This window comes from Carcharodon carcharias, chromosome 22, assembly GCF_017639515.1.
Source record: "Carcharodon carcharias isolate sCarCar2 chromosome 22, sCarCar2.pri, whole genome shotgun sequence".
Classification (NCBI taxonomy): Eukaryota; Metazoa; Chordata; class Chondrichthyes; order Lamniformes; family Lamnidae; genus Carcharodon; species Carcharodon carcharias.
In genome coordinates, this window is record NC_054488.1 from 14,775,283 (window position 1) to 14,800,042 (window position 24,760).

At 43.3% G+C, this 24,760-nt stretch overlaps 1 protein-coding gene across 1 annotated transcript in view; it reads right to left on the bottom strand.

Annotated features, from left to right (window-relative positions):
- LOC121293560 (myosin-16) overlaps positions 1-24,760 on the bottom strand; it is a 223,628-nt gene that overhangs the window by 167,131 nt on the left and 31,737 nt on the right. Inside the window, exons 4-5 of the mRNA XM_041216592.1 lie at positions 15,847-15,903; positions 894-980 (exon numbers count right to left, since the gene is read on the bottom strand). Coding sequence (XP_041072526.1) covers positions 894-980; positions 15,847-15,903 — 144 coding nt within the window. The remainder of the gene's footprint in view (positions 1-893; positions 981-15,846; positions 15,904-24,760) is intronic.

The following is a 24,760-nucleotide window of genomic DNA, read 5'->3' on the forward strand; positions in this document are numbered from 1 at the left end:
CTTTTAGCAGAGATAACACCAAGAACTTGGGCTGAGTTGTCCCTTCTTCTCTGCCCCAGGGCACTGAGGGCAATACACTGAATGGAATCAATTAATTCAATCACAAGATCAAGGAATGAACCAGGGACCCTTCAATTCAGTATGATTTGGTACCAAATGCTTGGGCGCATTTACTGATTCAACCCCCTGGGATTTTAGTGAAACATTACCGACAAGAATGCAAATCTGTAGACATGAGAACTACTGATTAACCACAAACTGAAAGGATTTTGTTTGGCCCACTCTGAGATTTTTACTAGAAGAAAAGTTTACTGAATGCTTTCTATTCCCAACAGGAAAACAGATTGGCCAATGAGGATCAGTGAGAAGGGCAGAAATGTAGTCAGGTGTTTTACTTCATTCAACACACCACAACATTCCTTTACCTTTGACCTTAAGAAGTTATTCCAATTTTTGAGAAGAATGTGACATTTCAGTGAATAACATTGGCTTTCAGGAAGCATATGTGAAGATGATTATTGTGAGGGAACGGTTTACAAAGAGGGATTTTTGTAATTTTTTTTCTGGTAATGAGAGAACCAGTACATTGGGAGCCATGATATGTTAAATAAACAGAGGTTTTGTCCAGTAGCAGCAACTTGGTAAACAGCACAAAGATGTCCCTTCTAGAAAATTCATGAATCTATTTGAAGAGAAACTGTCTACAATTTTGCAAGCAAAACTCAACAATGCAAATCTACGTCAACATGTTTAAGATGACTTTGTCTAGTAATTTTTCCCTCACAATGTCTGGGAAAGGTTCCTCTAGGTTCGTGTATCTGAGTATGCCCTGTTGAATAAAAATCATTAAATAATACAGTGAGCAGCTAATGAAAAAAACACTGAATTACTACCTGGGATGCGGTTGCTCCGCCTGCTTCCTCCAGTTTATCAGTCAGATCCTCTAGTTCTCTGGTAAGATCAGCTCGTTGTTTCTCAACCTGTGAACATGGGAAATATATTTCATAAAAACACAAGTAATAGGAGCAGGAGTAGGCCAGCCGGCCCATCGAGCCTGCTCCACCACTCAATATAATCATGGCTGATCTTGGGCTTCAACTCCACGTTCCCTGCCCACTCCCTATATCCCTTGATTCCCTGAGAGACCAAAAATTTGTCTATCCCATCCTTAAATGCATTCAATGATGGAGCATCCACAACTCTCTGGGGTACAGAATTCCAAAGATTCACAATCCTTTGATTGAAATTATTTCTCCACATCTCAGTCCTAAATGATCGGCCCCTTATCCTGAGACTGTGGCCCCCATGTTTTAGATTCCCCAACCAGCGGAAGCAATCTCTTAGTGCCTACTCTATCAAGCCCCTTCAGAATCTTGTATGTTTCAACGTGATTGCCTCTCATTATTCTAAACTCCAGAGTACAGGCCCAATTTACTCAGCCTCGCATCATAGGACAATCCCCTCATCCCAGAGACCAAGTTAGTTAAACTTCACTGTACCACCTCCAATGCAAGTGTATCCGTCCTTAAATATGGAAACCTAAACTGCAAACACTAACATGCTGGAATTTTTAGTTTCAATACCACATTTGATTTACTCAGGGCTCATAGGTCAGGGGCTTTTATGGGCATTTGTGAAGAGACACTTCTTTCCTTAGGACCTTGTTATACAGGAGGCCTTTTAACTGTTGAGGACCATTTGGGTTCCTGGAACACTGGAGGGAATATATCCTCTACTTACTTGTGGAGAGGAAAGATGGCGTGACAGAAGACAAGATCAATATCACAGTGACAATAAGTACAATTTCACTGAGCTCTTCCTATGATACCGTGCTTTTGGCTGGATTTTCCTGTCCCAACATGAGTCCAAAGTGCATCAGGCAGGTTTTAAAAATGCGGGCAGAACCCCATTTGGGATCCCCAACCCCCATTCTTGATGTTGTCCATTTTCAGAGGCACGGGATTGTGTGGGGAGGGGGGGGCGGTGGTTATGAGCCCACATGTTGGCATGTTGACATCCTGCAATGCTGGCACCATTGTGGAAGTGGGAATTTCCGACCTTCCCGCAATTTTGGTGGAGTCGGGCATGTTTGGGAAGGCAACATGATTCACACCAGCGCAGAGGTATAAGCCATGTGGAGTCAGGCACCATATGAAAGGCAAGTACAAAGATGTTCCCAACTTCACATGTCATAATGAAATGCTGTAACATAAGTTGTATGTTTTTAATTCGGAGTGATGAGAGGGCTTTATTTTGAAAAAGTAAGTGACTGCTAAATGCTGTGGTTGCCAGGTTGTCACTTCTGACATCTGGCAAGCTGCCAAGGGAATGAACTGCATTAGGAAGGTGGAAAAACCTTCAGAAGCATTAGAGTGCATTGTTCACTGGATGAAGTGATATTGTGCATTGTATAAAATTGAAATCTGGATATGAAGGTGTGAAATGTGCTGATGTTTCGATTTTTTCCTTGAAGTTCAGCTCAATCATCTGATGGCTTTGACAGATGGCTGAGCTTCTGGTTGCATTCAAAGGCATTAATGGATTCAGCTCAGGAGGGTATGTTGGCACAGTTGTTCAGTAGAACCTCATTATGAACGTTTGTCTCACTTCCAAACCCATTAATGGATTTTTCATAGCAAGGGTTATTGACAAAGCTGTCAAGGGGAATTGAAGTTTGTTCATTTTGGCAGATTTATAAATTGTTAAACTGTTAAATCGATATCCAAGTAATGCTTGTTTATTTTGACAAATTTATGAGCTTCACAAAAACTCAATATTATTGTAGAATTCATGAGTTTGGTTTATAGCAGACACTGGGGATATGGGAGGGTAAGGGAGGGGGGGGTAAGGATATGGCAGGATATGGGGATTATGGAAGGATGAGATGGAATATGGAAGGTATGGGCAGCTGAGGGGAGATAATAGGGAGTTAGGCGAGTAAGGGGGTAAAGGAGTGATGAGGGGGTAAAGGATCTCTGCTCCTGTCATGTCTAGAACTCCAGCACCAGCTGCTACAGAATGAATCATCTTTGGACCTCAGGTACATGTGACCACCTTCTCAAAACTTTACAAATAAACTTCATTTGGGCTTACAATGTACCTCAGCAGGTTGAATGGGCCACTAGGGCATGTTCAAACCTGACTAACTGCCACTCTAGGGCTAAACCCCAAGCACCAAGAAATGGCTTCTCCCAAAGACCTCTCCTTTGCAGTTAGGTTGGAGTCCGATCCTGGAATTTTACTGACACTTGTGTAGCTGTGCAGTGAATCCCACTTCACAGCAGCTCAGAAGCATACAGTGTAACTTCATCACAATCAGTATGAGGATCTTGCTGAAACTTAATGGACATTTTTACAAAATGCACGAACCAAAGGTTATTGCGGAAAATAAAAGCTCATAGTATAGGGATGGATAGAAGATTGGTCAGCTGGCAGAAAACAGAGAGTATGCATAAATGGGTCTTTTTCTGATTAGCAGGATGTGACACGTGGATTCCAATTTATATCAATGACTTAGATGAGGGGAGTGAAGGCATGATAGCTAAATTTGCAGACCACACAAAGATAGGTAGAAAAGTACGTTGTGAAGAGGTCATAAGGAAGTTGCAGATATAGATAGGCTGAGTGAGAGGACAAAAATCTGGCAGATGGAGTATAAGGCAGGAAAATGAGAAGTTGTTCACTTTGGCAGGGAGAATAAAAAAAGCAAAGTACAGCTTAAATGGAGAACTGCTACAGAATTCCACGGCGTAGAGGGATCTAGGTGTTCCAGTGCATGAGTCACAAAAAATAGTATACAGGTACATCCAGTAATTAAGAATGCTAATGGAATGCTATCCTTTATTACAAGAGGATTTACAATTAAACATAAAAGTAAGGATGTTATGCTTCAGTTATATGGGGCATTAGTGAGACCACAACTTCCCCTGTTCCTGATCTATGACCTCGATTTAGCGGCACCCCCAACCCCCAAACTCCGATCTCCTAGCCCCTGACCTCCCTCAGATTTCCCAGCCCCCTCCATCCTGACCCCCAATATCCGAGTCCTTGATCTCCTCCACTCTTGATGCATAAGCCCCAATCTCCAGACTCCCAACCTCCCAGTAGCAATGAGGAACATTACCATCCCAAATGCACTTATTAGAAATTGGAGGACATTGCATCTTTGTAATCATTTGATGTATAGGGGTGGGTAGGAGGGAGGGAAAAGATCTCAAGGTTCCTCACCACCAATGAACACTTAGAAACTTCGCTCCTAAGTCATAATCAGACACTAGGTAACACTTTATGCTCCAATTATCTGACGAATGAGATTTTGTTGCTGGGTGAATAATTGCCGTTCCTGACGTTCCCCCAGGTTAACTTACTAAATGTATTGTTTTGAAAAAGAACTCATAAATTTTAGGGAATTCAATTAGATTGCTTAACTATTTTCAGCAAGAAGAAATACATGCCAGAACAAATCCTGGTTGCGCTCTAGTAACATTAATCAGTTCTCCAGATTGTTCAGTGAGTTAATGTATCACACGGTGAGCTGCTAAGCCTTTCAGACCAGGGGGGGTCTCAGGATCAATCATGCATCTGGGCAAAGTTGGCTGCTGTTCTTCCAGGATGGCATTTGGGGTGGTACTACTGGCTTCAGTGCTCCTGGGTGACAAGGGAGAAAATCTCGGTTTGTGTTTTGGTCCTGACTATTGACCAGTCACCCATAATGGAAGATGCAGTCTCCACTTTGATGCCTTCCAAGAGCTGAATGCCCTGCCAACACTCATTGATTTGGGTTTGTACAAGATGACAATAATGTCAGGTTGGGGGTGGGGAGGGGCACACTGGGCACCCTGCAGTGGATGAATCTTGAGCTCTGAAGAAGTAGGGATTAAATTAACACCACAGCTGCATCCCAAGGAATAATGACTGCAAACAAGTAATAGGTACAACTGAACAGTGACTGGCAGAGAAAGCAACAATATTTTCCATTTTCTTTGGGACATCCCAAGGTTGTGAAAGACGCTTTATAATTACAAATCTTTTCTTTTTATGAGAGTTTTTAGGAGAAATTATAAATGTCCAATGTTTACCACGGGGTACAGTGTACATTCCTCAAATCACAAATTAGGCAATTGATGCAACTGAGAAAAATCAATTCATTACTTTATAAGGGTCCTCCTATTTTTTTCACTTTTCAACATCTGCAAGACTGAAGCCACAAACTCGGTTCCCTAGCTACCAACACCATCCCTCTCCCTGACCACACTCTGAGAGTAAACCAGTCTGTTTGCAACCTTGGTTGCAATCACATTTAATACCAAGATGAGTTTCAGGGCTCATATTTGTGCCATCACCAAGACCCCCTATTTCCACTTCCATAACATCACCCAACTCAGTTCATCTGCTGCTGAAACCCTCATTCATGCTTTCATTACTCTAGACTTGACTGTTCCAAAGCACTCCTGGCTGCTCTCCCACATTCTACCACCTGTGAACTTGAGGTCATCAAAAACTCTGCCGCCCACATCTTAACTCACAGCAAATCCAGTCCCCTATCATCCCTGTGCTCGCTGACCTACATAGGCCCCCGGTCAAGTAACATCTTGATTCTAAAATTCTCATCCTTGATTTCAATCCCTCCAGCCCCACAATCCTCCAATATATCTGTGCTCGTCTAGTTCTGGCCTCTTCTGCCTCCTCAATTTTAATCACTCCATCACATCATTGGTGGATGTGCCTTCAATTGCCCAGGCCCCAAACTCTTGAATTCCCTCCCCATGCTTCTCCACCTCTCTACCTCACTATCCTCTTTTAAGACACTCCGAAACCTACTTTGATCAAACATTTGGTCACCTGAACTGCTATCACCTCGGTGTCATACTTTGTTTTATAACGGTCCTGTGAATCACGTTGGGGCATTTCATTACTTTAAAAGGTGTTGTATAAACACAAGGTGTTGTTGTTGTACTTCCACTACATGCCGATCCTTGTTTCAGGAGACCAAGTTCCACATGCCTTTATCCTATTTAAATGCTCACACCCGGAAGTGAGCCTCTTTAGCTGATTTGGGTTCTACTTTCGTAGAGAAGCCCTTTAGCCAAATACTGCAGACCAGCACCTTATGTTTACATCAATAAAACTTCCTCTCTTAGCTCCCCCGGAAAATAATGGAGCTACATGTCAGTGCTGGCTCCTGGAACCTGCCCTTGCTCACATTACGGGGTGCAGCCGATTAAGGGAAACATTAGCCTGAATTTTACCTTTGGCGGGGGCGCCTGATCAGCAGGCAGGAAATGGACTGCCTATCGTGATCGGCCCCCAGCCGCAACATCACGCTGGCCGGCCCATGTCCAGCCAGTCAACGTGAAACATGCGCTGAAATGCTCAGCACTGCTGGTGTGGGGGCAGGGACAGGGCGGGCGATGATGTGGGCATGGGTGAGCGCTGCGAGAAAGCTCCCTGAAGGAAGACAGCTGCCTTAGGGGGCTGCAGGCCTGAAAAATCATCAAATAAAGGAATTATAAACTGGGGAAAAATGTCCATGCATCACAATCAATCACCGGAAAATATAACTGATAAAACTGCTGCCCACTGATATTTATTTTTATTTTATTTCATAATGGAAATTTCATCCTGCTCTTCGATGTGGTTTGATGAAAAATGCAAAGGCCGCCTGGCTAATTCACCTGTCCACCAACCATAAGGTTGGACGGGCTATGAAAAATCGGAGACAATGACGCTGCTAATGGGCTTAATTGCCTTCTTAGTTGTTGGCAGGTATGCTCCCGCTGAGCGAAATATCGAGCGAAAGTGTGATGACGTTGGGATGCTCGCGGTTTTACGCCCGATCGGGCTGGGTGCACGCCCGCCTGACCGTGGGATGTAAAACACAGCCCCTTGAGTACAAAACTGGGTTTAGAAAATGGGGTAACCTCTTTTTACGCTCGTTTTACACTGACGGCAAAGAAAATTGGGGGAGGTGTTAAACAGAATGCCCCTTCACTATCACCTGCTTCACACCACCATTGAAATCCAATTCCACTCCCTGCCAACTTGTTTCATCAGTCAGACAGCAGAGGCATTGTGCACTTGGATAGATTTTGACCTTGTGCAATTGTGTAAAGTCACTCACTTTTACCCAATTTAACACTATTGCCCATGGCAAAAATTATCCCCCAGCCCCGAAGCTCAGCCTGAGAGCATATAGCATCAGACAGGAAACATAACAATCCCACACCGCCAGCTACAGAGAAAGGCACATCTAAGAACTGACACTTGAAGAACTACGTCATCATCACCAAAAGCAGATCTATGGGAAAAGGATGGGAAAATTGGACCTGGAGTGCTTTCTCGTTGAATGAATTTCGATGACTACGCTTATCTTATCTCTCCATTCAATAGACCACATACTACTGATAGGTGTCTTCTGGCAATGTCTCACACGGGAGAAGGAACAGCGTTGGGATCCAGGTCAGCTTCGAGAAACAGCCCTAATGTGCTGATTTCCCTTTGCATTCAGATTGGAGCAGTAGTGCTTGCTGCTGGTATGCCACCTAGCTTGTTTCTAACCATCTGTCAGTTCTTGCTAGAAGCCACATAAGGTGGAAGGTACTTCTCATGTAGTATGATGCTTGAACCTGTCAGAAGTAGTCTCACTTTTCTTGCTGTGAACAAAGTGTGGCACTGTCAGTCAGCTAATGGCTTGTCTGCTCAGAGTTTCAGATATTTGTTTCCCTCAGACACAAATCATTTTGACATATACTCCAGGCGTGTCAGCAGAGTACCAGAGAACCCTTTTAAGTCTATAAATGGGAGCACTGAAGAGACAGTTACACATGGGCTTGCTTTAAAATACTGCATAGTTTTGGTAATGTTAGGGTGGCTGATAACTCTGACTCCTAATAGCAATTTCCACTTTTCCCTAAGTGACTAAACATAAGAACAACAGTAGGCCCTTCATCCCTACAAGTCTGTTCCAACATTCAATTAGATTGCGGTGGCTGTGTATCTTAACTCCAAAACTCCTCTTTGCTCTAACCTAGTCTAATAAAAATCAATCAATCTTAATTTTGAATTTTTTCATCGGTTCCAAGCCTCACAGGACTTTTGTGAGAAAGCAGTCCAGATTTCCACTATCCTTTGTATAAAGAAGTGCTTCCTGACATCACCCCTGAATGAGCTAACTCTATATTAAAGTTGTAGCCCTTGTTCTGAACCTCCACACCAGAGGAAATAGCTTCTCGTTATTCACCCTATCAAATCTTTTAATCATTGTAAAGACCTCAATGAGATAACCCCCTGATCTTCTATGTTTAAAGTTATTCAAAGTAGCCCCATAACCATAGACTGGAATGGGATCCAAGGTGGAAACTTTTAAAAAATTTACTCTATCACAGGATGTGAGCGTTGTTGGCTAGACCAGCATTTGTTGCCCATCCCTAACTGCACTCAAGAACGTAGAGGTGAACTGCCTTCTTGACTGCTGCAGTCCATGTATGTAGGTACACCCATAGTGCTGTTAGGGAGTTCCAGGATTTTGACCTAGCAACACTGAAGGAACGGCGATATAGTTCCAAGTCAGGATGGTGTGTGGTTTGGAAGGGAACTGAAAGGTGGTGGTGTTCCCAAACTCCTTCCGCCCTTGTCCTCCTAGGTGGTAGAGGTCATGGGTTTGGAAGGTGCTGTCGAAGGAGTCTTTGTGAATTGCTGCAGTGCAACTTGTAGGTGGTACACACTGCTGCTACTCTGCATCGGTGGTGGTGGGAGTGAATGTTTAAGATGGGGGATGGGGTGTCAATCAATCGGGCTGCTTTGTCCTGGATGGTGTCAAGCTTCTTGAGTGTTGTTGGAGCTGCACTCATCCAAGTATTCCATCATCCTGACATTTGCCTGGTGGATTGTGGGCAGGTTTTGGGGAGTCAGGAGGTGAGTTTCCTGTGCAAAATTTCCTAACCTCTGACCTGCTCTTGTAGCCAAAGTATGTATATGGCTAGTTCAGTTCAATTTCTGGTTAATGGTAACCTCCAGGATGTTGATAGAGAGGGATTCAGCGATGCTAATCCATTGAATGGCAAGGGGAGCTGGTTAGATTCTCTCTTGTTGGGATGGTCATTGCCTGGCATGTGTGGTGCAAATGTTGCTTGTCACTTAGCAGCCCAAGCCTGAATATTGTCCAGGTCTTGCTGCATATAGCTCAGGTAGATGCAGGAGACTCATTCAAAGAACAGCAAGGGAGTTACCCCTGGTGTCCTGACAAATATTTATCCATCAACCAAACAACCAAAGCAGTTTGTGTGGTCATCATCTCATTGCTTTTCTTTTGTGGGACATTGCTATGTATAATTCCTACATTACAGTAGTGACTGTACTTCTCACGAGTACTGTATAGGTTGTACAGTTCTTTGGGAAAATTGTGCTAGGGCCAGGGGAGAGAGGAAAACTCAACTCCTTTATGTCGTCCGACCATAAGCAGAGCTGTTTTCATTTTTGAAATGGGCTATGGCAAGTTTCCCCAAACCCTCTGTTTATGAAGTCAATTGTAAGGTGACTCGCAGCAAACTCTCTTTGGGATTAAATTAGACGTATTGTTTATTCATACATTCAAACCCAGGAGATGGTCACAACCACAAACAGCACACACAAGCATACAAGGAGATAGGAAAGAAAGAGTTTTCCAATGAGGGATAGAACCATAGAACAGTACAGCATAGAAAACAGGCCATTCGGCCCTTCTAGTCTGTGCCGAAATATTATTCCGCTAGTCCCATTGACCTGCACCTAGTCCATAACCCTCCAGACCTCTCCCATCCATGTACCTATCTAATTTATTCTTAAAACTGAAGAGTGAGCCCGCATTTACCACATCAGATGGTAGCTTGTTCCACACTCTCACCACTCTCTGAGTGAAGAATTTCCCCCTAATGTTACCCCTAAATCTTTCCCCTTTCACCCTAAAGCCATGTCTTCTCATGTTTATTTCTCCTAATCTAATTGGAAAGAGCCTACTCGCATTTACTCTGTCTATACCCCTCATAATTTTGTAAACTTCTATCATATCTCCCCTCATTCTTCTACGCTCCAAGGAATAAAGTCCTAACCTGTTTAATCTTTCCCTGTAACTCAACTCCTTAAGACCTGGCAACATCGTAGTAAATCTTCTCTGCACTCTCTCAATCTTACTGATATCCTTCCTGTAGTTAGGCAACCAGAACTGCACACAATACTCAAAGTTGGCCTCACCAATGTCTTATACAACCTCACCATAACATCCCAACTCCTATACTCAATACTTTGATTTATGAGCCAGTATGCCAAAAGCTTTCTTTACAACCTTGTCAACCTCTGACGCCACTTTCAGGGAACTTAGCTTAAAACAAAAAATAAAACCAAAGATATGAATATTAATTTACATGAATGTCAGAGTCCAGTGAGGGCTCCTTCATATAGTAGTTAAAGTTCAGGCAAGTTCAGCTAGCTGAAAGCAGGGGTTGTAAAATTCCTTTAAAATTGGTGATTACACAGCAACATGAGGTTGGTGTCCAGAGACTTGGTCCACTTGACAGGCAATGGCAGAGAACCAGGCTTCGAGGGGTTTTAGACTTGAGGCAGACTTTGTTGTCAGCCTGGAGTCTGGCTTTGATGTTGACAGGCTGGATGTTAACAGCAGACTGCCCTGGGAGTTCAGGACTGTAATATTAAAACTTTTCAAAGGCCAGAGGATTTTGTGATGTTGCCCATTGATGAGTCAGTTTCAGGTGAATAATCAGTTTTTGTGTCTGTCAAAATCTATTGCTCATCTTAGGAGGTAGATGTTGGCTATTAGTGCCTCCACAGGTATAACATGTATTAGAGTGCCATTGAAACAAGTCCAGGCTGGGGAGGCAGGCTGGCTGCTGCTCCCTTGTTTCCTTGAATGTAATGGGCCCACATAATGATAGGTGTGAGAGTCCAGAAAGATGAGGGTTGATCTTTGTCCTGTAATTACTGGAAGTTGGAAGCTTCCAGAAGTGTAGCCAACTTGCAAATCATGTGACCTGTGGCAGCCATGGTCCAGCAAAGTCCATTTTAAATTAGTTGAAAATAAGGTTTGATTTGCACAATATATGATCTTTTTCATGTTTTATGGACATGACAATTGTTACATAAATGCAAGTCTTTCTTATATGAAGGCAAAACAATGTTACTGGGCTCAGCGATGCTACTAGATGATGCAGTTGTGCACGTTGCCCTCATACATAGCTTGTAATGTTAACTTCAGAGAAGACAAAAGAAACACTGTAGCCAGTTTAAGGAATTTCCCCCCACTTTTTTTTTATACTTCCATGGGATGTGGATGTCTGTTGCACACCCTTAATTCCCTTGAATGGTTGGGGTGCGCTGTCTTCTTGAACCTACCAAGTGAGTGTATGCAGTGAATATATATTTCACATTTATCTATCAGTGAAGGCTCTTGGCACAATATAACAAACTTGCAACTTTCAGGCACTTTGCAATATAATTTACTTTTCATGTTGGCTCTGAATTATGGTTCTGTCATTCTAAATGCATCTTGGCAGAACTGCTTGATTTCAGATTTGGCAATAAGCTAGTAATGTTGTGCCCAGTATCTCCCACTGGAAAGAGAAGGTTTGGGCGAAACTGTTCTTTAAAAATGTAGTTTACTGTTTAAAACAATCATAAATTTGAGGCAATAATAAGGCAGGAATAATAGAAATTCCATCTCTTCTGCAAACACCTGTTAGAACTGTAACAAATATATCGTAGATAATTTCTCTCTTGTCAAAACCTGTGCTTCTCACCTCAGCACTACGTCAGCAGATTAAAGAAGATCACTTGGATCATGACAAATTGAGCAACATGAAAGAAGCCTTGATTTTAGTTCCAGGGTACAACTGGCCCGAGGGTACCTTTTCAAGTAGCATGTTAGGTGATAAATATTTCCTGTCTATGCCCAACCTATTTTAGAGGCCAGTTCTGTCAGAGGCACTGATCTATTGTTGTAATTAAACTGTGGAATGTGTTGGAGATACTACTCACCAGAAATCAAAGGTAAAGGATCCAGAGTGAGATAATGAGGAATTCTATTCCCATTAACTCCACTTTCAGGACTGAATCAAGGTACACTTGGCCTACTAAAGAATGAATCAACTTCAATCTGATTGAATTTCACATCTAACAAGATATCTTGGAGATGTGTCCATTTTTTGGTTTCCGTCAAAGCAAATGTCCAACATTGTTGAGTCTTGTCATGTGAATAAACGGCTAGAAATGGAATTAAGATTCAAAACTGCTGCTTTTCCATAAACAACTGAAACAATTCAACCAGCCATAGTTCAAAAGAACTCATATTGTGCACATTCAGAAACATCAGCACAGACTAATTTATATTACATATTACTGTACCTCCATAAGAACATAGGACTAGGCCATTTGGCCATTTGACCATTTGACCCTGCTCCACCATTCAATAAGATAATGGTTAATCTGGTTATGGTCTCAGCTCCACTTTTCTGTCTGCCCCCCTAAACCCTTGACTCCCTTGTCTCACAATAATCTGTCTAACTCTACCTTTAATAAATTCAATGACCCAGCCACTACTACTTTCCGAGGAAGTGGATTCAACATACCAACGACCCTGTGGGAGAAAAGAATTCTCCTTATTTGTGTATTAAAAGGGAGTCCTCTTATTTTTAAATTGTGTCCCCTAGTTTCAGTCTCCCCCACAAGAGGAAAGATCCCCTGGTATCCACCCTATCAAGTCCCCTCAGGATCTTATGTGTTTCAATAAGATCAGCCCTCATTCTTCTAAACTCTGATGGGCATAGGCCTAAGCTGTTCAACATTTTTTCAATGGTAGTGTCGCTATAGAGACCATGTTGCTTCAGTGGCCCAGGAGATGCAGGACAGGATATGTACACCCCATTAGGCATAATAAAACTGCTGCTTAATGCCAATGGTTAGGCCTGAGGATGCAAACAAGCTGCATTTTCAAGCCTCTCATACATGTCAGGATTGTAAAAGCCACACTTCTGACAACTGCAAACCTCCCCCACAACACCTAGGAAGGTCTGCAGCCGGAATATTCACATCACAAAAGCGGCTTCTGAACAATTGTACACGTCATGATTTTTAATACGCAATCGCAAGTTTTGAATCTCCAGCATGCACAACGGTTCCATTGTTGCTAGTGCACTGGGTCCACCCCGATAATATAAATGGTGCAATTCTGCAAGGCCAGCAGCCTCATCATATTAACAATACTCACAGTGGGAGTTACTCTGCTACATAAAACATGCCACAAAATGCTCCTAGGTCAGGTTAAATCGTGATTCAAACAAACCTTCGGAGCTTAACAAGTGCATAGCAATCAAATCTTGAAAGCAACAGCTGCAAAACCCTTCCAAAACCAGAAATGTATGGATGGTGGAATTCTTTAACTGCCTTGCATATTCTTTACTGTAAATTTATGACATGATAGACGTTGCTATCTTGCATTCATAATAGTTAATATACTGCCAAAAGGATTCACTTGTGGAGTACTTTGAGATGGCTTGATATGTTAAATACAAGTGTCATGTTAGAATTGCCTTCAATAAGCATTCATTTATTTTCAACAGTATTTTATGAGGGGGAATAAGTGCATGAGCGAGAAAGGAATGGAAGGATGCACTGACAGGGTTGGATGAAGTAGGGCAGAAGGAGGCTTGTGTGGAGCATAAACACTGGAAGAAACTATTTGGGGCTGTTCCTGTGCTGTAAATTCTATGCAATTCGAATAAATCAAACAAAATTCTTCTCGCACCTTATATGTAAATGTAATCTCTTTTCATTAAGAATCATCAGAAAAGATTGCAGCTTTTTTCATTCATTATCAGAAATCTTGACTGGTGTAATAAAGGTCAGTTGCTTGGTCTTCTGCAGGATTTAAATTACAGCACTGCCTCCAAAGGCAGCCTGGAGGCAAAAGTGCTTCTACCACCTGGACCAGCAAGGGATGATTTCTCCCAGCCTTGCTGGAGGTACATCAGCAATTGTGGCAACCTAACCAGGGTGCTGGTGACAATGATGGATGTCCTGAGCCACCATTTTAGTCTGGCTAAGGCCTCGGAGACTGTTTTCCACATTATTTGCCCGTGTGACTTTGTCCCAAAGGTGACATTTGTGTAACTGAGTGAGAGTGACCTCAAGTGGTTGCTTCAGTGATCCCATTTGTGCTCTAAATTCTGCCATACAGGAAGAAATCCCAACAGTAGAAGTGTTAGGGACATTGTGGAAATGCTTCCATTGAAAGCGTTTCCAAATGTAAAAACATATCTTTAAACAGCTTTCAACTTGGATTCCCAAATTCAGCTGGGCGCACTTCAACAGAGTGGTTGCCAGAGGCCAGAAACCTGTCTTAGCTACTGAAATGCTGCTAAAGAAAGAACTGCTATTTATACAGCATGTTTCACAACCTCAGGATGTCCCAAAGCGCTTCAAAGCCAATTATGTACTTTTGAAATGTATTCAACTTCTGTAATGCAGGGAAATAATGATCACCTTTTGCAAAACAAACCAATGGTTTCACATTTCTTCATATGCCTGCAAGTGTGGCCCAAGGACATGAAAAATCCCTCCAGTCACAGTAATTCAGGTTAAAACAACACAAGGGATGCAACAATGTAGCGGCCAGCACTGTCCTAGTAGAAAGAAAGATCTTCCATTTATTCGCCTTTCACAACCTCAGGATATCCCAGAGTGCATTACAGCCAAGTAAGTACTACTTTTGATGTGCAGTTACTCTTGTAGTATTGGAAAAATTGCAGCCAATTTGCACACAGCAAGGTCCCAGAGATGACGGACAGATAACGACCATACAACCTGTTTTCATGATGTTGATTTTTTGTTGATTAAGGGATAAATATAAGCTAGGAAATTGCGGAGAACTGCCAACTCTTAGTTGAGTAGTGCCTGGGATCTTTTATGTCCTTCTGTCAGGGCAGACAGAACATTGGTTTAGCATCTCCTCCAAAGCTCAGCGCTGCCAACAGTGCAGTATTCCTTCAGAACTGCATCGGTGTTAATCTGGATTACTTGTTCAAATCTTTGGAGTGGGAAGATTGTTAATTTAGAGTGGTTCCAGGGATGAAGCACATCAATTACTTGGATAGATTGGAGAGCCTGGCATTATTTCCTTTGCAGAAGAGAAGGTTGAGAGAAGATTTGATACATGTATTCAAACTCGACAGAGAGCAATTGTTCCAATTGGCAGAAGGGTCGAAAATCATTTGCCTTCCTCATCACAGAGCACACAGGCTTAAAGTGATTGACAAAACAACCAAAGGCAGCCTGAGGAAAAGCTTCATTTCCTCAGTGAGTGGGTGGGATCTGGAATGCAGTGCTCGAGATTCGAGTGGAAGCAGATTCTATCGCGGCTTTCAAAAGAGAAGTGGCTGAGCACCTGAAGGGCAAAAAAAATTGCAGGGCTACAGGAACGAACTTCCAAGAGCAGAAAAAAATGGACAGAATTAATCTTTCCTCTACCATTACCTCTGTTGATAGCAGCTGGCTTAGAGCAGACTGATGATGGACTGGGGCCTTTCTTGTCAGTGAGGCCCAATGCTGTACCGAACAGTTCAACTCATTATTGAGACATTTGGCAAGGTTTTTCTAATGTGACATAAAACCAAAAATATTTCTGGTTTTATGTGATATCTATGACAGAAAGAGGTTCTACTGCGGCATAAATATCATTGGTGGAAGTTTGGCTTGCAGGGTAGTGAATATACAGTTACTCACTTTTAAAGAAATGTCACCTTACAGATCATTTGCTCTTATTACTTCAAATTCAAGATAAATAAAGTCCATGACATCACCCACCTTAGCTCTCATGGTTCGTTCGGCCTCTAGCTCCTCTTCCAGCTCCTCAACACGGGTCTGCAAATAAACAGGGAAGAATAAATCACAGGGCCAAACAATGTAGACATGGGGAGGAGGAAGGGCAAGAGTTTTTTTTTCCAATTTTATGGCACTCATTTTGGCTCACTCTTTCCTTGTCTTCTGCTTCAAAGATTAGAAATATTAATAATATCTAACAGTCAATATTTTAATCATAGCTGTGCTTCTTGGATTGAGAAACCACCAAAAACCACATCAATAAAATTCAATAGAATCTCGCATCTTTTCTTTTACTTCAGAGAAAAAGACATTACATTTGGTGAAGCTACAGTACAGTGTTGTCACATGGTCCTTCCGGTACACTTGCACACTTAGGTTATTATTAAGGCCCTGTACACACTATAGACAATATGCTAGTACCTTTGGGGAGAGTGCGGGTTAAGTTTGAATAATTTCATTCCAGTTCCTGGGACCCTTCTGAAGGAGATAGCTGAAGAGACAGTGGAGACGTTAGTGGTGATCTTTCAGGAATCACTCGAGTCAGGGAGGGTCCCAGGGGACTGGAAAATCGCTAATGTAACCCCCCCTGTTTAAGAAGGGAGTGAGGCAAAAGACACGAAATTACAGGCCGATTAGCCTGACCTTGGTCTTTGGTAAGATTTTAGAGTCCATTATTAAGGATGAGATTTCAGAATACTTGGAAGTGCATGGTAAAATCGGGCAAAGTCAGTATGGTTTCATCAAGGGGAGGTCATGCCTGACAAATCTGGTAGAATTCTTTGAGGAAGTAACGAGTAGGCAAGACAAAGGAAAGCCAATGGATGTTATCTACTTGGACCTATAGAAGGCCTTTGACAAGGTGCCGCACAGGAGGCTGCTCAGTAAGATAAGAGCCCATGGTGTTCGAGGCAAGGTACTAGCATGGATAGAAGATTGGCTGTTTGGCAGGAGGTAGAGAGTGGGGATAAGGGGGTCCTTCTCAGGATGGCGGCCGGTGACTAGTGGAGTTCTGCAGGGGTCAGTGTTGGGACCACAACTTTTCACTTTATACATTAATGATCTAGATGAAGGAACTGAGGGCATCCTAGCTAAATTTGCAGATGATACAAAGATAGGTGGAGGGACAGGTAGTATCGAGGAGGCGGGGAGGCTGCAGAAGGATTTGGACAGGTTAGGAGAATGGACAAAGAAGTGGCAGATGGAATACAACATGGGGAAGTGTGAGGTCGGGAAGTGTGAGGTCATGCACTTTGGTAGGAAGAATAGAAGCATAGATTATTTTCTAAATGGAGAGAGAATTCAGAAATCTGGAGTGCAAAGGGATTTGGGAGTCCTACTCCAGGATTCTCTTAAGATTAACTTGCAGGTTGAGTCGGTAGTTAGGAAGGCAAATGCAATGTTGGCATTTATTTCGAGAGGACTAGAATATAAAAGCAAGGATGTGCTGCTGAGGCTTTATAAGGCTCTGGTCAGACCACATTTAGAATATTGTGAGCAATTTTGGGCGCTGTATCTCAGGAAGGATGTTCAGGCCCTGGAGAGGGTCCAGAGGAGGTTCATGAGAATGATCCCAAGAATGAAAGGCTTAACATATGAGGAACGTTTGAGGACTCTGGGTCTATACTCGATGGAGTTTAGAAGGATGAGGGGGGATCTGATTGAAATTTACAGAATACTGAAAGGTCTGGATAGAGTGGACTTGGGGAAGATGTTTCCATTAGTAGGAGAGACTAGGACCTGAGGGCACAGCCTCAGAGTAAAGGGAAGACCTTTTAGAACAGAGATGAGGAGAAACTTCTTTAGCCAGAGAGTAGTGAATCTATGGAATTCATTGCCACAGAAGGCTGTGGAGGCCAGGTCATTGAGTGTATTTAAAACCGAGATAGATAGGTTCTTGATTGGTAAGGGGATCAAAGTTTACGGGGAGAATGGGGTTGAGAAATTTATCAGCCATGATTGAATGGCGGAGCAGACTTGATGGGCCGAATGGCCTAATTTCTGCTCCTATGTCTTATGGTGTTATGGACCCAGCCAGGTCAGAGGGATTGCAGCAGTCCTGTCTGCAAAGAAACTCCACACCACAACAAAATGTGAAAATCAATATCGAAAACTGGAGAAGAAGGGCTCCCTGATGGAAGGCTTCAACAGTGGATGATTTTTAAATGAGTTGCTGAGCTAGACACAGCAGGAAAGCCCATGTCTAATAATGGGTCCACGTTGGGAAATGACTGGGACACGGTAATTAGAACTACAACTAACCTCAGTATTTTCGGGTTGTAGAGATGACTGAATTATGCAGCGTTCCTGCCCCTGATGATGATCTCTGTCGGAAATGCAAGTGTTAATCTGGATGTGGGCGGGGTCAGCTTCAGCTCTGGCTGCCCTTGTTTGAAATAGTCTGTCACAATTTGCTGTTGAGCCTCATGCATGAACAACGCCTACTAGGGTGAGGGACCAAAGGACAAATGATGCCCATTTAGCACTGGCTGAATAAGGCGTCAATGTCAAATAGGGAAGAAGGGAGAAGAACTGGAGGGGTGAAGACATGCAGTTCTGATCAGCTTTCATCACAGGAAAGGATGTGATTTGGAAATTAAACAAAAGACTAACTGCTTGACTAATTGATTAATTGTCCGGTACACGAATCACAAAAAGTTAGTATGTAGGTGCAGCAAGTGATTAGAAAGGCAAATGGATGTTGTCATTTATTGCAAGGGGAATGTAATATAAAAAAAATGGAGTTAATGTTTCAAGTCTGTATGATTCTTCTTCAGCTTTGAAGTAGAGTCATATGGACCCGAAACGTTAACTCTGTTTCTCTCTCCACAGATGCTGCCAGACCTGCTGAGTTTTTCCAGCATTTTCTGCTTTTATTTCAGATTTCCAGCACCGGCAGTATTTTGCCCTTATAAAAGTAGGGACATTTTGCAACAGTTGAACAGGGCATTGATGAGAGCAAATCTGGAGTACTGTGCAAGTTTCTTTACTTAAGAAAGGACATAATTACATTAGAAGCAGTTCAGAGGCTGGCAGCTGATTCGTGGGATGGGGGATTATCTTATGAGGAAAGGTTAGACAGGTTGGGCCTATATTCATTGGAGTTTAGAAGAATGGGAGGTGATTTTATTGAAACATATAGGCCAGAATTTCCCGATCGACGAGCGGGTGGAACTCTCGATGTCACCCCGCCTTATTTCAATTTTCAAGTTGGCGGGGGCTTAGCCGAATCAGCTGTGTGCCCGCCGACCTGTCAATGGCCCACTGAGACCATTCACAATGTAACTAAAGTTTATGTATCATTTTTAAACTTGCTCTCCTGACAGTGGTGGCCAATCTGAGGTTCCTTCCCCTGATCCCAGCAAACCTATTTGTCCCGCACTCCAACAGCCATTTTACATGGGTGATCCCGAGACAAGTGAATTTTGGAAGACTATTTGGCTGTGGGGGCTTCACAGCCAATTTCAACCATGTCTTTACTTAAGGTGCATCTTCCAGTAGAGGCTGTCAGATTGCAGTAGATGTGAGGAAATGGCTGAAGTTTCCTTCCTTCATGCAGGAGTACTGAGGACAATTGGAGCCATCACTCCAGGTCCCCACTAAAGTGAGCTAATTGGCCACCGGTTGGAAACTTGCTGGCTGAACAGTGATCAGGTGATGCCTTTAGCCACAAGACCAGGGGCAGCTTGAAATCCTATTTTCCAAATATCATGTATGAAACAAGCCTTAGATCCTGAACAGGAGAATTGTATACCATGCTCGCTAGTATTGGGTTTTAAATTACTCAAAAAAAAACATGGGGCAGAATTAAGTTCCAGCAACATGAGCTTCCCACCACCAGTCAGAGAACTGGTGGGAGCCCCACATCACATCTATGGGGGAGATTAAGGTATTCAAATTGGCCATCGTCATGCATCCTATGCGACCAAGGACCTCAGAGGACAGGAAGGCCGCAGAGAGCTGCTGATCAATCTGAGGCTGGCTGCAACACTGGGAATAGCGGCTGCTGCCGGTAATGCTCCAAGGCCTACCCAGATGGCCGACACTGGATCCTGGAGACAGGCGAGTGGGCCAGGATGGGGGCCACGGGGAAGGTGCTGCTGGGAATGGGGGAGGGTGGGGCAGGGGGTTGGAGACAAGGGCAGCTGTCAGCAGCACAGTTCACTGCCAACCCCCACCCCCCACCCCCCACTCTCCCACCAACTCAACTTCCTGAGGCTGGGTCCCGCAATCGATCACCTAGTGCCTGTCAAAGAGGGAACCTCCCAACAAGCCGCCCACAACCCCGGCCCCCACCCCACCTCGGGTTTGCTTGGCCACCTTCGGGAGCCACGGGAGACCCTTGGAGGTCCCAGTAAATCCCTGAGCCACCACTAAACTCTAATGGGCTCGGGGATGATTGGCTTTAAGTGGCTATTTATGAGCCTAACTGACATCCTGCCGTCAGCGGGGCAGCAATTCTTATCGGGCCCTTCCCCTCCCCAACTTAACTGGAGGCAGTTTTCCTGATGCTGGGAATTGGACACGGGTACCTCCACGTGATTTTCCCGGCAATCTCCCCCACATCATGTCCGCTCAATACTTTCAGCCCATGGGTCACCTGAACAAATTTGGTTATAATTCCTACCGTCACTGTCAGTTATTTTCTGTATTATTTGCTTGTAACCAAGCATCGATTACAACTTGATAAATGTGCAAAGAGTATTCGCCACTCAGTTTGGCGATCAGTCTCAGTTGATCTCCCATTTCGGCCTGTGCCAGCTAAATCAACCAAAACAACATAAAAGAAACCCACGAACTCCGCAGGACGTCGAGCAAATACTGAGTACCGTGAAAATGCTGAAATTCTATCTTACGCTGGTGATAGTTAAAAACTAATGGGATTTTGTTCTCATGGTTTCAGATGTCATCTGAGAGGTGGAAAGCTTAATGCCGTGTAGTCGCTTGTAAAATATCCTCATAAAATGCAATTATGTGACTTCTTTGCATTTAATGGCTGTCATGTATTAAGTGATGTGCTTAGTTCAGGAAGAAACGCATACATATTTCCTGTATTAAAATTAAGCCTGTGGTGAATAATTGTTCGGGCTTTCATACTTTATTGACATTAAGAGTTTCCTGTATTGGTAACTTCACTCCAATGTCATTTTATGATATGTAAATCCCGCAGAAATGGCTTTCATAACTTATCTCTCCCAGGTGTCCACTGGGTTGGAATTTTGAGCATTTACAGCCCCTATTTGTACCCATGCCCCATGTTGTGTCTTCTGTTTCCCGTAAGTTAGGGTTAATCACACTTTAGGCTCAAAATGCAGGAGCTTCATCGAGTCTATTTCTCTATGTGGCTGGTGGACTAATACATTGTGACTTGGCACATGACTGCAATGTTGAAGTGAAATGTAGCACCCTGGACGTACATCTGCATAACAATTAGTTCTAGTTCCTAACTCTTTACAGAGGATATGACAATATAACATCCAAGTTTCATAAATAAGAAAGGGAACAATATGGCCGACTTAGCCCAAAACAAATAGCATAATCGTCTCTCCTGCCCTTCATTCTTGGCCCACCCACCTATCAATGAGTTTATCTGACAACCTTCACTTCTATGCCTCCTCAATGTACTGTAAGTGGAGAAAAATAATACAAAATTTGTTGTGTTATGGTTTAGTTAGTGTCTCATTGATGAGATCTTGAGTCTTGTATGTTTACAATGAGCCACTTAATCCTTAACAATGTACAGATCCCAGTTACTGCTATACATGGTGCTGCTCCCATGCAGGCTCTTTCTTGACTGTTTTGAGTCTATTACCATGTGACTCTATATATCATACCATGGGCGGTGCTATACTCCAGTCCCACGTTAACACCTTGCTCTGCTGAGCACCTTTACATTACAATGGCATGCAGGCACACATTACATCCCCTTTTCTTCTCAAAAGAAAACTTTATTCCCTTCTAATGGAGTATAGATATTTACAATACAATCTTAACTTGCTACACCTTCTCCCCAATCCCAAGCCTCTGACTTTATAAATTCAGATGGTTTTGAGGCTTGACAGCTCTTCCACATCTCAGTCTGTCACATTTGGAAGAATGGTAGTAGTACTCTGTTGTTTCTGGTACTGGGTCGTGTCTGTTTGATTCGCTTTTTGCACTCCTTTGAGTTACGTTTCTCTTTATTAACAACCCGTCTGCTTTCTTCGGACACTGTGGGTTTGTCCCATTCCTTCTCCAGGGAATGTGAACTCTATTCATTCCTAGAACAGACTCGAATTTTCTTTTACCACAGTGTCCGCTGTGTTCTTGTTGGACATTGATATTTCACAAATGGAACCTTCATTTCCGTTTGTTTCATAATTTCAGCCAAACATCTGTTTGCTGTTTTATTTTCGGATCATTTTGCAAGCTTATGAATCTTTTTATTCAGCTCAATGGTCCTCAGTATGTCTGAGACATCCAGTCCTCTTTCTTCTTCTAGTTCCTTGCACTTCAGTGTGGGATTTACATTTTCCGATCTTATTTCTGTCTTTTGTTTCTCTGTCTGCAACAGAACTTTGTCCTTATCCTTCAGTTTGATTTCACTTTTGGCCAGGTCTGTCTCCGGTGAAGTCTTAACTTTTTTCAGTTCTGTAATTGTGCAACTCATGGCTTCATTATCCCCTGGCAGCTTGGAAAGTTCTACAGCCTTTCCTCTCAATGCCTCCTAGTCATCATTCAGCTGGTTTCTTCAGCTCTTCTGTCTTTTTCTTGGAGCTTTCAGCTTCCTCCTGGAATATGGAACATTTCTGAGTCGTCTCTGCCAACTGTTTCTTCAGTTTCCTCAGAGTGATGTTAAATTCATTCTGCTTCTCTTTGTAATTTACCCAAGGTTCAAACTTTATCCTAAGGGATCCCTGAAATACGTGAAGGTTCTTCAACAGGTTTTCCTTTCCTTTGTGAAGCTTGTTTGCTTCATCTTAAGTGTTCCTGTAATTCAGCAGCATCTCCTTGAGTTGCTGTTCTTCCATGCTGCTTTTTAAGACAGCCTTCATTTCTTCACATTGCTGAATGGTTAACGATGTTCAGATCCCAGTTACTGCCATGCATGGTGCTGCTCACTCTAGACTGTTCTCTGAGTCTATTACCATGTGACCCTATACGTCATACCGTGGGCTGTGCTATTCTCCAGTCCCATGTTAACACTTGCTCGGCTGAGAACCTTTACATGACAATGGCATGCCGACACACACACACCAAAAACATAAACTTTAAACTCAGATCCAGTATGATGATTTGAAGAAAGATTGGAGGGGCTTCCATTTTGAAGCACTTTCTTCCCAACTTCCTTTCTATCACAGTCTGCTGCTCCTCTCAAGACCTCTGAATGGCCCTCCAGCTTTGATAGCCCACCTACCATCATTAACTTGATGGAGAACCAGTCTCCCTGCCAATTAAGGGGGTGCCTACTTTAAAATCCCAATAAGAGACTCTTTCCCTACCCAGGGGCAGGTTCCGAACCTGGAAACAGTTCCGAGCTCTGTTTCCTGTCTCCGTAGGGCAGATCTAGACCCATATGTTGTTACTCAAGTGCTTACGTTTTAACATTTGTCATGTTTTTCATATCCAAAGAACCCAAAGGTAAGTCGTTGGAATTGCTTAAAGGGCAGGAGGCAGGAATGAAAACTTGCCACCTCAATTTCAACTATGCATGGAAAATAAGACATTCTCTATAGTGTCACAAGAGCATCGTTTACAGCACTGAAAAAGACCATTCAGCCCAATACGTCCGTGATGGTGATTAGTTCACGTTCCAAAACTAATTGCACTGCACTGATCTCTTCCAATAAACCTGTATCTTTTTTCAACACTGCCTCAACTATTCCATGGCAAAGCATTCCGTGCTTCCACAATGCTGTACCTAAAGAAATTTCTTTTAACCTCTCCCCTCATTCGTAGAATACCACTGGGTAAAATCCTCTCATGTAAAGTACCTGTGGAGGGTTCAATGTAAACCCATGCTTAATGGTTGAAGCTGTTGGTGCTCAAAGCAACTAGTAATCTCTTGATTTTAATAACATTGCTTTACTATTTCAAACAAGGCTGAGGCATGTAGAAGGGGCAGAATCTTGTTGAGAGGTCAGGGGTCTCACATGCTGGCTGGAGAGCCCGTAAGAGACCCTCACTGGATCTTTTCAACAAGGCCCGCCAAACCATAAGCCAACAAGGGGCATGGCCAATGGTGTGCCTTCTCTGGAATCAAGACCCCAGGAGGAGGGGGTAGGTGGAAGCCTTGCCTAATGAGAGCTACAAGTCAATCAGAGGCCGGCAGCTCTTGCGCTCAGCAGCATTGCAGGGCCGCCTGTGGCTGCTGCCTGAGCAACACCCTGCAGAGTCCTAGGATCGCGGAGGATCCCAAAACAAAGGTAAGTGATGTTGCGGGGGGGGGGGGGGGGGGATTCATGAGGTGGGGGTCTCATGGAGAGGGAGGGACAGGGGCTTCAGAAGCACGGGATCTCTCAGCGGGCCTCCCCTTCCCAATATCCAGTCCATCGATCAGGCGTTGAGTGCCTTAGATCGAGGGACCGCAACACCCCACCCATTTTTGTGCGAAACCCAAACAATGGGAGTTTGGATCTTCATGAGGACATCACAACACCTGAACCAATTTCAAACTGTAATTTTAACTCACAGTTGCATTGTACTTATGGCTGTAGATGTGAGTTGATAAAGGCACTATCCAAATGCAGAAACTGCAATAGAGCAACCTTAGTCAGGGAAAAAAATACTTAACTTGATTTCCTTTGGCAGTTGTTGCACTGAATCTCGAAGCTTCAATATGTAGGCACTGGTTTATGCATCTGCATGCACACATACACATAACGTTTATATGCACAAACACTCAAAGATACACAGATAT